The 13,373-nt window shown below is 38.5% G+C and overlaps 5 protein-coding genes across 9 annotated transcripts; 1 reads left to right on the top strand and 4 right to left on the bottom strand.

Moving 5' to 3' along the window:
• Positions 1-18: 18 nt before the first annotated feature.
• Positions 19-1,788, bottom strand: LOC108650206 (phospholipase A1-like). Of its 2 annotated transcripts, XM_018099325.3 has the most exons (4): positions 1,223-1,690; positions 876-1,135; positions 681-816; positions 19-626 (listed from the first exon to the last, which is right to left on the bottom strand). In XM_018099325.3, exons 1-4 carry the CDS (start codon positions 1,419-1,421, stop codon positions 58-60), a joined length of 1,164 nt encoding a protein of 387 aa, XP_017954814.3. In that variant the 5' UTR covers positions 1,422-1,690; the 3' UTR covers positions 19-57. The 2 variants fall into 2 exon arrangements, with proteins under 2 accessions (XP_017954814.3, XP_089116313.1); XM_089260187.1 differs by having other exon boundaries at positions 876-1,788.
• Positions 1,789-1,818: 30 nt separating this feature from the next.
• On the bottom strand, positions 1,819-3,157 carry LOC108650205 (vitellogenin-2-like). The gene is made up of 4 exons (XM_018099324.3): positions 2,976-3,157; positions 2,664-2,923; positions 2,471-2,606; positions 1,819-2,404 (listed from the first exon to the last, which is right to left on the bottom strand). The coding sequence occupies exons 1-4, from the start codon at positions 3,139-3,141 to the stop codon at positions 1,863-1,865; spliced, it is 1,104 nt and encodes a 367-aa protein (XP_017954813.2). The 5' UTR covers positions 3,142-3,157; the 3' UTR covers positions 1,819-1,862.
• Positions 3,158-3,229: 72 nt separating this feature from the next.
• On the bottom strand, positions 3,230-4,761 carry kin17 (kin17 DNA and RNA binding protein). Its single transcript, XM_018101543.3, has 2 exons — positions 3,671-4,761; positions 3,230-3,605 (listed from the first exon to the last, which is right to left on the bottom strand). The coding sequence occupies exons 1-2, from the start codon at positions 4,640-4,642 to the stop codon at positions 3,405-3,407; spliced, it is 1,173 nt and encodes a 390-aa protein (XP_017957032.1). The 5' UTR covers positions 4,643-4,761; the 3' UTR covers positions 3,230-3,404.
• Positions 4,762-5,356: 595 nt separating this feature from the next.
• LOC108651680 (cysteine sulfinic acid decarboxylase) lies at positions 5,357-7,471 on the top strand. The gene is made up of 4 exons (XM_018101534.3): positions 5,357-5,668; positions 5,902-6,089; positions 6,151-7,123; positions 7,178-7,471. Exons 1-4 carry the CDS (start codon positions 5,486-5,488, stop codon positions 7,355-7,357), a joined length of 1,524 nt encoding a protein of 507 aa, XP_017957023.1. The 5' UTR covers positions 5,357-5,485; the 3' UTR covers positions 7,358-7,471.
• eRF1 (eukaryotic release factor 1) lies at positions 7,453-13,371 on the bottom strand. 4 transcript variants are annotated; one of them, XM_018101541.3, is made up of 8 exons: positions 13,225-13,370; positions 12,385-12,692; positions 10,928-11,103; positions 10,394-10,863; positions 9,993-10,148; positions 9,737-9,934; positions 9,525-9,672; positions 7,453-7,823 (listed from the first exon to the last, which is right to left on the bottom strand). In XM_018101541.3, the coding sequence occupies exons 2-8, from the start codon at positions 12,468-12,470 to the stop codon at positions 7,741-7,743; spliced, it is 1,317 nt and encodes a 438-aa protein (XP_017957030.1). In that variant the 5' UTR covers positions 12,471-12,692; positions 13,225-13,370; the 3' UTR covers positions 7,453-7,740. The 4 variants fall into 4 exon arrangements, with proteins under 4 accessions (XP_017957030.1, XP_089116312.1, XP_089116311.1 ...); XM_089260186.1 differs by having other exon boundaries at positions 12,385-12,580; positions 13,225-13,339; XM_089260185.1 differs by lacking the exon at positions 13,225-13,370 and adding an exon at positions 12,883-13,007.
• Positions 13,372-13,373: the final 2 nt, after the last annotated feature.

Raw genomic sequence — 13,373 nt, 5'->3', positions numbered from 1 at the left:
GAAGACAGGTCGATTTTAAACTGAAATTTAACATATATTTTGCAATTGTTAAAAAAACTAAGACTTTTGCAATTTACTCAGAAATTTAGAAATGCAGCTGGGCTTAGCGCATTCAGCGATACCTTGCCTTGGTACATTGTAGTTCTTCCCAAAGGGACTTCGACCATTCACATCCACGTAGAAAATGCCATTGGCCTTTCTATTTATCAAGTAGCCCATGGTTGAAGTTATGTCAGATTCGCATCTGTGCCACTCAAGCATTTTCCAGGAGCTGCATCGAATACCCACAAAACTGCGCTCCTGCTGCGGATAGACACTCTCTGCAAAATACTCAACTGCACGCGTGTGAGAGCAGCCGATGGTCAGGCAGCCAGGCTTTATGGGATGAACACCACCGGGATAGAAGTCAATGTCACCGATTGGATCTCGTTTAGCCAGAATACCATTATTTGTATGTATCACATCTACTAATTCAGCATCGCCTCGCATTAGACCAGGAAGTGACTTTTCATTACGAAAGCAGGGCTTGGCAGGATCCAGAGCTGTAATACGAGACACGCGATATCCTGTGAGTTGTTTGAATGTCCGCCCAGCGGTGCCCATGATGTGTGCGCCCAATGAATGGCCTAGAAAATTTCTGTCTGATATCTAGTACCCGAACAATTCAATATAATGCTCACCTATCAAATGAATATCAATCAACGGGGAGACTTTAATCAAATGGTGTAAGCCAACAGCTAGATGCTCGCCAATGAGATCAGTATTCAGGGCCGACCACTTGTACAGAGTGTCCACATAGTAAGCGGCATCTACAATCTGCAAGTATATTTATTTAATATTTGTATAACTACTTGAATTAACAACTTATTATTTACCACGAAATTCACACGAGGTCTGCACATAAAAGCCCTCGATATCATCGAAATGGTAGCTGAAGCGTTAACCGTATTGGTCCAGCCCGTAGCCAATATAACTAATTTACGATTGCGTCGAAATTGGGGATGATTCCAAAGTTTCTCAGCTTTCAGCAAGGGAACACTATAGTTCAGACACGGAGTCATGTACTGAAAGTGCATTTTCGTTATATCCGGTTGAATTTGTGGTGGTACGCCTCCCATAAACAATGTGGAGGAGCCTGTTAAGCGTTGAGATGGGATACTGAGAGTAGAGGCGAGTGTATTGCTAAATGAGAGCCAATAGCTTAATTGCCCCATCAACTTACACAAGCTGTCAATAACAGTGGCAGCCATCTCCAATGGAAACGATGTGAATATATTCATTTTCAACGTTAGGATATCCAGGAGTCTGTCAGAGACACTCGGCCACCAGTTTAACGTTAAGTTATTCGACTGTTCAGTATGCTCCATGCTGCTGATCAGTATAATACTTAAAATTGTAAATCTAAAGAGCAGGGATCGCATTTTGCAGTATATAAAGTCCGCAATAGACTAATTTTGCGTAAAGTATTTTAACTTCTACACATACTGGCAAAATGATTGCGAAAACTTTTGTCTTTGTATTATTGCAAAAATTAAAAGAATTAGAGCCGAAGCTTATATACCCTTGCATAATTAGTCATCAAAACATTTACCTAAATTAATACGAACGAAATTAAGAACTCAATATACCCCGCGCGTAAATGAAATCGGGTCATGAAACATATGTTCTTTGCACTTATAGTTAATTTAACCCAAATACAAATCCAGATTAATGTCAATGCCAACAGATGTGTCGAATTTAAGGTACATTCAACTCTTAGACAGTAGGATTTCAAGTGAGAGCAACTGCAACAGTATTTAAATTATACAGATTATGCCCAAGAGAGTCTTTGTTTATTCAGAATCTTCTAAAATCCATTTAAGTTAACACACTACACCAAGGCACTTGCATTCTTTATTTACATCGTCCGAATCTACAGTTGAATGCTTGCCAAATGGTGGCTTACTATTCACTTCTAGATAGTAAATACCTGTGGCATTCTTATCAACTTCATAGCCCATAACTGAGTGGGAGGAGCTGCAGGCTTTAGCACGCATATTTTCCATTGAGCTACATTTGGAAGCCAGGAAGTTTTGCTCCTGGCCTGGATAAACACTTTCGGCAAAGTACTCAATTGCTCGACTATGTGAGCATTCAAAGAATATGCAGCCGTTTTGAATTGGATCGTCACCTCCTGGATAGAAATCGGCATGAGCAACTGGCGAATCCTCTCCCAATAAGCCAGCATTTGTGTGTATGACATCTACGAACCGGGCAATATCACTGGCTTTGCCATCACTTCTAGATTGGGCTTTAAAGCACGGCTTGGCCGGATCCAAACCTGTTACACGATCCACCAGGCGTCCTGTTAAATTTTGATACTGTCGCGCAGCGAATGCCATAATATGTGCACCCAATGAGTGACCTACAAAATTAGATCGTTGATAATTATCTGAATACAGTGTCTAGTTAGTTATTGATCAATGCAAACCGATAAGATGAATCTCGGCTGATGGATTGGCATCTGTCAGTTGCTTTAAGCCGAGGCTAATGTAGTCCCCAATAATATTGGTGTTCTGCACAGACCACATATAGAGCATATCCAGGTAGCTCGATGTATCTACGACCTTAAGAGCAATATATATAGTGTATATAGAAAGAGATATGCATGCCTTAAGGTATACCACGAAATTAACATCGGGACGACACATGTAAGCCCTTTGTAACACGTCCTTGGCAAATGAAGACCTGAAAGTTGTCAACCATCCACTAACGACAACAACTATTTTTTTATTCCGATTAAATATTGCATTGTCCCAGAGAGTTTCGGCTTTCAATATAGGCACTGTAAAATTGCAACACGGTGTTATATAATTAAAATTTAGCTTTGTCATGTCCGCAGCTCTGACGTTGGGTACGTTGAAAGTCTCTGCAAACTTGATGCCTGTAAATTAAATGATATATAGAGTTGGGACTTGAATGTTCTTCGTACTCACATTGATCATTAATTAAATCAGTCCATTTTTTAGGAAGAATTCCCATATTCAAAGCCATATTAATTCCCTTCCCAGCTTGTGTCCTTGCCCAATCGAATATTGAATTTGCATATATTCCGCTGAGACATAAGCAAAAAACAGCTACAGAAAAATAGATTCTTTGCATATCCAAGCGATGAGGGTTCCGGCTTACAATAGAAGTCTTTCTTAACTGTCGCGTTAAAATTAGAAGTGATTAAATGAAATCCATTCGATTAGTTTTGCCATTCTGATTAAATTTAATGCACACCATGAAGTGAAAGTGAATTATTTTTCCACAGTACATTTACGTTTAGATGAAACTATTCTATATTTCTAATATTAAGTGAACAAAATATCAAGTATATAAACTTAAATCTAAGCTTAAAAATTAACTCTATCTTTTTAGTACTACGTGCCATGTATTTTACAGATATCTTCATACTGCACGTTCTCTACAATACGTCCCTTTAGTGGACCGTGCAGTATCTCAATGGTAACACAATATTTGCTTTCATTTAGCTTTTTTAGCAGAGCTTCTGAGCCTCTGTAAGCACCATTTACCACAAGTACTTCTTTGCCCAAGGCAGGTATCACGGTCTCCAGATGTGCCTGAGCAAATAGAAAATGTTATTAATGAAGTATATGGTTAACCTTTAGAGAATTTGGGTAATTACCTGATCCACTTTACACTTTTCCCCGCTGTCCAAGAATTTAATTTTTGCACGATATTTATCTATAACTTCCTGGACCACAGCCTTCTGTTTGTAGAACTTATCACCCATGGAGTTAGAGATGAATTTAACTACTATATTCGGATGGAGCCAGTAATCCTTGCGATTTGTACGTTCCTTCTTCATCTCCTCCTGTTTTATGATTTCATCTAGCGCTGATCTGCTAGACTCGATCGGAACTGGCTTGGGTTTTTTAAAGACTTTCTCATCTGGCTGGTCGGCTGGTCGTTTTGTGAGCAACGCTGATTTACCCAATATCGACTCAGGCTGAAACTTTTTCTCTAATCGGATGTCCAGCTTTAGGGGTTGTTCCTCTTCACGTTTCAGTTCGGTATACTTCTCCTGCGTTTCATCATCCTCGCCTTCTTTAGACTTTGCTTTCTTGATTTGTTTCTCAATAAATTCGGTCATACGCTCTTCGTCATCCTTTTCCATTTTCTCTTTGCGTTCAGCTTTCGCTTGACGCTCCATAGCCTCCGGACTGCGGTCAATGTAGGTGACAAACCATCCTTTTTCCGTTTCATCAGCCACCACTTGGCCAGTGCGTCCCAGCCACTTGACATAGTCTGAGAGCGTCAGCCATCGAGTGGCATTCATGTGAATGTGCTCCTTGTGTGCAATGTACTCCTGATATACTTTATTAGCGTTCGTGCGCTTGGTGCCAAAGCGACGACGCAACAATTCCATATAACCATCGGAGAACTCTTTGGAAAAGTTGTGCAAAAACTTGCCAGGCGAATCCGCAAAGAGAAGCAGCTGCCGTTGATGCGACTCGCTCATTGTATGGCATTTAAAGCCATTTTCATCGCGGCACTGTTTCTCACACATCTGACAATACCAGCGCAACTTCTGCAAGCCCTTGGCCTTCATCTTGTTGGCCAAGTACTTGGGCGTACCAACTTCAGCGCGACCCATATTTCCAATTTATTCGTGATTTTTAAATACTTTAAACAAAACGAGAGATGTAAATAATTCTACAGCTGCTAGTTCCGCTGCCCTTACACCATATGATATGTAGTTCCACAAGTGTGAGTCAGTGAACTTGTTGCTAGGCGATAACAGAGTTATTTTAAATGCAATCGAACGCGATAACATAATGTAATCGATTACCAGTGTTTATAATACAGATAATTGGGTCACACAATTTTTCAGCATCTATAGGCGCGATTTTTAAAGTTTAGACTGCGTATCAAGATGGTCACATGTTCACTGAGCTATGCATCAACAATCGTATATACCTAATTTACATACCGGTTAAATTATGCAATAAAAAAAACAAGTATGCGTATTTTACTTGCATATTGTAATAAATTATTTGATAATTACTAGTCATTCAACACTAAACTTGCTTTGATCATAAGTGTGGAAAGTGTTAGGTTCAATAATCGTAGGTTAATATACGTGAGCAAACTAACAAATAAAGCTGGTTTTGATAAGATATAATCCACAAACCGGCGTATCATAGGTAGATTCTCTAATCTTTTTTCTAGCCACAGACACTAGGTACTTGAAAAAAGGTTCACCCTAATGTTGTGGCATACCGGCACGAACACAGCCCAACTGTAAATATATGTATATACGTCTCTAGGCGCCTATGTACATACATATATATTGATGCGTGTGTGTACTATGGTTAATTAATTTACAACTCTAACAAGCATTCAGCGCGAACTGAGGTCCAATGCAGCGATACGGCCAATCAGTTCGCATTCCCAGTTGAGTAGCGGTTGGCGAAGGTTCGATCGGAAATATAGTGAAATGGACGGTGAAAGTGAGACCACTGCTTCGATTGTCAATGGCGTTCGCATGAGGTTAATGGATGATTGGAGGATTCTACAGAATGTCTTCAAGCTGGTGCAGCGGGAGGAGACTATCTGCGTCAATCCACAACAATGGCAGCAACAGAAAATAGTCGATTTTATGCAGCCAGACGAGCTGAAGGTGAGTGCCCCCTGTCCTTCCTATCCGAGGTCTAGACGTCCGCCTCGTCAAAGTAGCCGAGACAGTTTCCGATAAGCGCCTTTTATATTCATCATTGAAAGAGTTCACTATGCAGTTGCTTGATCATTTTAATGATTTGCTGTTTTAATTTTTATATGCGCATATTCAACCATGAAACGTCTTTTCTATCATTACAAAGTAATACAATTTATATTTATATGTATATTTCATAGAAACATATTAATCTGACTATCAAGGAAAAGGAAACATCCACACTCTCCGACATTGAAGAGATCTGTCAACAGGTAATTAAATATTCTGTGAAAACCTCACATGGACGCTTCCACAATCAACTATTTGGTCAATTGGATCCCTTTGGATTGGCTGGCTCCTGGCTGACTGAGGCATTGAACACGAGCTCGTAATATGTCAAACATGTATATGTATATTACCTTAACATATTTAAATGGCTGCATTTCTAGTTACACTTTTGAGGTTGCACCAGTCTTTAGCCTGGTCGAGACTGAGGTCATATCAGCGGTCTGTAGATTAGCCGGTTATAGCCATGGCGATGGCATATTCGCGCCTGGCGGCTCCGCCTCGAATATGTACGGCCTGGTTTTGGCTCGGTATAAACGCATCCCAACAGTGAAGTCTTCGGGCATGTTTGGTATTCGACCTTTAGTAATTTTTACGTCTGAGGATTCGCATTACAGCCTGAAAAAGGCTGCCCACTGGTTGGGTATTGGGGCCGACAATTGCGTAGCTGTACGCACCAATGCTAAGGGACAAATGGCCTTAGACGATCTGGAGGACAAGATTAAAGCAGCAAAGGAATCCGGTCTTGATCCATTTTTTATCAATGCAACGGCAGGCACAACTGTGCTGGGCGCCTTTGATGACTTGGACGGCATTGCTGATGTGGCACAGCGTTACGGCCTCTGGATGCATGTGGACGCCTGTTTAGGCGGTGCTGTCTTGCTTGCCTACAAGAATCGCCAACTACTGAAGGGCCTACAACGCGCCAACTCCTTTGCCTGGAATCCACACAAGACACTTGGAGTTCCGTTGCAATGTTCCTTATTCCTTACCAAGGAATCGGACTTGCTAGCACGCTGCAACAGCATTGAGGTCAACTACCTTTTCCAGCAGGATAAGTTCTATGATGTTACTTACGACACCGGCAACAAGAGCATTCAGTGTGGCCGCAAAATCGATGCCTTCAAGTTTTGGCTAATGTTTAAGGCACGTGGTTACGGGCTCTATGGACACTTGGTAGACCATGCCATAGAAATGGCACGCCTACTCGAGCAGAAGTTGCGCGCACGTCCTGATCGATTCAGACTTGTCCTCGATCAACATGAATACTCCAATGTTTGCTTTTGGTACATTCCGAAAGCGATGAGAGTGCCCAGCTCTGAGGAGAATGAAGATTGGTGGGCACGTCTGTATACCGTAAGTATGAGCTGCCAGTTGCGATCGACTCGTTGCCAAACTTTCTTCCAATAGGTGGCACCGAAAGTGAAGGAGCAGATGGCATATAGTGGTACCTTGATGGTCGGATATTCACCGCTTAGTAGCCGCCAGTTGGGCAACTTTTTCCGAATGGTGTTCACTTGCTTTCCCGTGCTCGAAGCTGCAGAGTTGGACATAATATTGAATGAAATCGAACGACTGGGCGAGCTCTGATAGTGCTGAAATGCATATTTAATTAGAAATCTGATTAAAATCTGACAATACTTTACCCAAAACAATAATAAATAAAGAACAAATTATAATAAAAATTTGATGCTTCAAGTAAAACGGTTTCTTTTTTATATATGGTTTCTCTTGATTTAACATATTATCTTTGCTTTTTTTTCAATTTATGGTATATGTATTATTTGCAATTTTTCTTTTATTCGCCAACAACGTTAAAATGGAAGAAGGATTGTGTGTGTATGTGTTTGTGTGTTCTTTTTGTATTATTAAAATATTCTATTTTATATTGTTTTCGATTGTTTTCTTTCTTTTATAAATCAACAGTATTCAATTTGCGGTCTCATTAATTGATTAAAACAGTGTGAAATTTTCTAGTAGTCATCTAAATCGAAGCAGTCGTTGTCCAATTCATCGAGCTGCATACTCTGGAAATCCACTTTGTAGCGCAAGATACCTGTGGGAAGCATTAGCAATATATTAAATATTATCAAATAAAGTTTATCAAAGAGATCAAATAAATCAAATGAGCACAGAACAAATTGTAATTGAAAGGATAAAAGCGAAAGTGCAACAAAATGAGCGAAAATAAATCAAAGTAATAGCACAACACATTTTTAGATAGAAATACAATACTAATTAATTTGTTTAGCATACTCAAGTACTTTTTTTTATAAATATTTTGCCAAATATTGTTCATAAATTCTTTGTGTAATAAACCAATTAAATAGAAATTAGCTCTACAGAATGAAAAGTTTAAATTAAAATATAAAATAGGCAGAGTGCGTTGCAAACAGTTTGGAATAGAAAAGTGAAAGACTTAAATAAATTGGTATATAGCGAGATTGTTTGGTATTCCAGCTCCAGTGGTTAGGGTAGAACTCATCAGCGGCATCATAAAATCGGGACTGATAGCACTTCCAAATTTATACATAAACAAATTTAATTGTAATTTATAAGCAGATAATTTTTTACGTTGTCGGGAGGTGTCAATTTTTTTTTATTTATTTACGCTTATTCAGGTTTTGTTTGTTCAATTATTGTTTTTATTTTTGTGTTTGTATTTTGTTTTGTGTTATTAGAATTTTACGCGTTTAACTTGTGTCAAATGGAAACAAGGAAGTTGCCTATGTAAATAATTTAAATGCTTCTCAAATACGAGTATATTTCTGCATAATACCACGTTTTCTAGTGGACCTATTTGAACGAGACTCATTGAACAATTTAAATGATTTCTCCAAGTTGCGCTTATGTTATAAAATATATATCGAGCTTTCTAACAGTCACGCGAATTTGTTAAATACGAGTAAATCAAGTATTATTCCTGCTATACTCGCATGTTCATATTTTTGTAAAGATTTATGGCCTGGATTCCTTATATATTTTTGTTGTGTCACGGTAAGGGCTCAATCAATTTGAATATTTACTTTTTTATTTTAAATCAAATGTAATACACAATGCCTGAATCAATTAAATTAAAATATGTTCCAACTGAGGGGTTAAATGAATTTCAAATCAAAATATCGAATTACGAGGAGGGGCATTAATTGTTAATATTAGAATATAAATTAATGTGTTCGTTTTGAATTATTTGTTAAAAACTATGCGTCGAGTAAATTGGTTCCTATCAAGTTTTGAACAATTTATGGCGTTTCAGAAGAAATCAAATAAAGTATTTCGTGTGTATTGAGATCCGAAAATCTATGCAGTGCGATGCTTTCTTTTTCTCTTTTAATTTCTCTTCATCTTTTCATTTCATTTCTTTTCTTTTCTTAATAATCATCTAGGTCAACGTCCTCCAGTGGCTCATCAGCTTGTAGCGATTGAAAGTCTACTTTATAGCGCAATATGCCTATACATTACATCATTTCAAATAACAAATATATACATAAATATAATATATATGTGTGTATATTAAAACAAGTAAAGTTTGATGGTTATGCACAAGAGCGTCGTCAAGTTGACCAAGTTACATTTAGAGTTATGTTTAAAAGCAGCATGAAGGAAGAGGAGTGGAAACAATAGATACATAATTAATTGTTTAGCTTACACTCGCACTATATACATATATTTAAAATACAGATATATATATATATATATATATATATATATATATATATATATATATATTAACCAGAGCTATTTTCTAATTACTTACCGCCAATGCCACCAAAACCTCGCACAAACTGGCTGCCCTCTTGAGATTTGTCCGTAATTATCTCAAGGGTGGCTCCAAACATTTTATAATTGTTCGCCAGCCATTCCAAAAGCGGTTGAGACTCGATTAATTCCATTTCAACTCCGCTCTGTAAAAATTAAGTTTCAATTAGACGGATTTTTTTTTTAAATATGCAAATTATAACAACGCACCTCCTTGTCCGTGAAGTGAGACTTATCTTTTTCCTGCTCGGGCGTCAAATGTAATACTGTCGTTGACGTCGAGTTCGCATGATTCTTCAGTACGTAGCGTTGTATATCCAGATTTTCCCAGCAAATCAAGGTTTCCACAGACCCCAGCTCCAATGCTCGCAAAGTATCTTCAACACCGAAACAGTATTTGCCAGTATCCTTTATACAAACATTATGATTAATATTAAAAAGCTCGTTTTTTGTTTTAATTACTTACTTGAGAAATTTCATCAAAGTAACGACCAATGAGTTTCTTTTCCTGTATGAATTTGACATTTTGCAACGATTCGGCGGCTAATTCGATCGCCTGATTGAAACCGTTCTCGCCACCATAGGACACGTCCACCAGCTTGATCACTTTTGTTTGTAAACGCTGAAAGAGTCGAAAAATATATTAGTTTACATGAAAAACATATTCTATGTAGTATTTCATACGTTTCTGTTCATCATTCAGGATAATAATTGGGCTCCACTGGCTGCATGACTGACGATTTGAGAGCTATAGCGATTGAGCTTACGTAAACTTCGCTAGACGCAGTTAATTGTGTGTCGGTCGGTGAGGCCAGTGGAAGTAGCCCTTGGGATCTAGCTATGCTTGAGCAGTGTTGGATTACTTACAGGATCAAACATGTCCGATTGACTGAGTTCAGTTTTGAAGTCCGCACTACCAGCCAAAATGAGGCCAGCAATGTTTGGCTTGTCATTCGTAATGAACAGTTGTGTGGCAACCTCGGCCACCTTTCGCACATAATTATGACGCTTCTCCATACGTAGACGGGCGAAACGAAGCGCAGACTGACCACCACGCCCGTGCTTCTTCGGCAGATCGACAGTGAATTTGTGAAGCACCTCGCGCGTATTACCCTGCAGGGTGCCAAAGAGAGCGCCGTTACCATCCATTACAATAAAGCCGAACTTATTGTCGTCGGCAAGCAGGGCAGTGAGTGCCTCCGTATGGAACTTGTTGTCACACAGATACAATGAGGTATTAATGGGCTTGAATGGCTCGAAATCAATGTTCACTTTCTTCTCTTTGCCCTCCTCTGTAACAATTGTGCCGCAATAAATGACCAAACCATTGGGAGGCACTACAAGACAAATCATTAATCATTAATTGAGTGATATTAATACTAGATAGCATTACCAACTTACCTTTGGTGTATAACTTAAGTCTGTGCTGCACCGACGTGATTGCGCCCAGGACGGAAAGGCGATTGACACGCGACTTGATGTTGGAGGCCGTACCAAATTCATCGGCCAACATTTTGCTGACACGAGAGATTTGATCTTTAGGCGGAATAATCAATGAAATCATGCTGGTGCCATTTCTGCAAAGAGAATATAATCAGTATACAGTATTTATTATTTGTACGAAAAAAAAAAAAAAAAAAAAGAATGGAGAAAGTGATCTATAAAAGCACACCAAATATGACGTTACTTTTTCTTCGAAAAGATCGATAACAAAACAGAAATATTGAAGAGCAATAAGAGAAAACATCGCAAGTATAATCAGTTCCTATCAAAATATATATATGAAATACGATCACTATCTGTTCCCCCACAGTTCACAAACTCTACTAATTCGAGGACCAGCACACTTTAATCTATCGATATGCAGATCAAGTGCATACGATATTTTTTCATGTGACATCTCTACCTGGCACAATGCCGCCGCTTCAAGTGGCTAGCACTCGTTGTGAATGTCAAATTGCAGCACCTCGCAAGATTGATTTGTTATGGTTTGCAAATACAAATCTGACCTTTTTACAGTAAGCCAAGTCATCAATATTTTAGCAGAAGAGAGAAATAGAGACAGAGAGTATACCATCTGTATATTAATACATATAAATGATTAATGCAACTTTTCGTTGCTAATTTCAATATACAAAAGGAATATATTTCTCACCAAATAAAAGCATTGTTCAGTTTTGGTGCCAACAAGGCATTAGCATTAGCATTAGCTCCACGCATTACTCACAACTCGATTGGGTTGTTGCCTCAGACTGTCTGGTTTGAACTGATAAAACCCTGACAAATAAAAACGTGTTGCTCTCCCCACAACGTATTTTCGCAAAAGTAAGAGCGCGAAAGAGCGCCAATAACACACTTCAATCGCTGAGAGCCGTTTGAGTAATGCGTGTTTCTGTGCTTGTGTAGGGAATTGTGTGGGGCAACGCCACACAGAGCAATGGGGCTTTTGTTTGTTACCAATCCGAGGCACCCATCTAAATCAAAGTGGTTTGATCCAAATCATTGCTATTGCTAACCAATTCAGACCAGATATTGATGCTATCGCATTGCTATATAAGAAGCTAACGTAAATCAGCTGCGAGATAATTTATACCCTTTGATGACCCACTCCCTTTTTATTTTTTTTTCGCACTTTCATCGCTAATTGACGGCCCACAACATAGGGTGAGTCCAAAATAACAATCGGATATTCGACTCACTCCACTCTTTTCGTTGTACAGCGACGGCGCGCTGCAAGGCTGGCCCCTGTCCCCCTAACCCAATACTTTCGTATGTACCAGCATATATCAACAGAAAAAATAACAAATTCCAGTTGACAAACTATGAGAGCTACGTGCTATATAGACTGGCTTACTTACCCACGTGCCATCTCCAGGCTTTTGATGAGCTTCTTTATTTTCCATATTTCGACATTGCGATCAGCAGACGTTTCTTCGCCAGACATTTTGCGTACTTATTGCTATTTATTTGCGGCCCTTTGTGCAAATTGGGAATCAAAAGAACGGGTCTGTGGCCTGTGCTCCTTTATTTGCCTTTGTAGAATATTCACTTGCACTGCCAGAAGTGGAAATGTAACGAAAATTGTTGTTTTCAATTTAAGTTTCAGTTTTGTGATTTTGTATTCACATTCACGTTCTTCCTTTTAACGTGGTTGGCGATGAATACACTAAAAAATAATTACATACAAAACATAAATATGTAGTTGTATCTGTATATGTATATGTAGATGCATATGTAGATGTGGATGGATATGTAGGTGTAGATGTTGTGTACATGCATATGTAAGTAATATAAAGAAAGCTTAAGCAAAATACGTAGACAACTGATAGAAAGTCCAATCGGAAGGGGTTATTTACAATTTTGAATTACGTTAAAACACAGCTTTTTCAAATCTGACTTTCTTTTTCGTAAAACGATAACAAAATAATATTTAAACTTGAGTTGAAAATCAAATTCATTATTTCACTTCACTAAGGAGAGAATGAGAGCATGAGTAAACGTGAATGAGAGAGCGGGAGCGGGGCTCCAAAGGTGACGTCGACACTAAAATCATTTCGCAAGCACTTAAAAATTTAATAAGTAACCCAAATAAGTTGGAATTCAATAGGTATCACGTCTAAGAAGACCTTGCTGCACTTTTTTGATATTAGTAATATAATTTAAGCTATTATAATTGAAATGTAAAACTTTTTACGTACAACGTGCGCACAAAACCCACTCGGATCTAGTGTGACCGAATGTTGAAAAGAAATAAATACTAAAAGCCATCGATTTAGTTCATATTTTATTGGACTTGGTTCCATTTCTGAAGAATTACTTTTAAAAAAGCACTATATTCGAAATTAGG

Source organism: Drosophila navojoa, chromosome 4, assembly GCF_054131105.1.
Source record: "Drosophila navojoa isolate 15081-1374.11 chromosome 4, UAZ_NAV_1.0, whole genome shotgun sequence".
NCBI lineage: Eukaryota > Metazoa > Arthropoda > Insecta > Diptera > Drosophilidae > Drosophila > Drosophila navojoa.
This window is presented reverse-complemented; position numbering and strand designations above follow the sequence as displayed.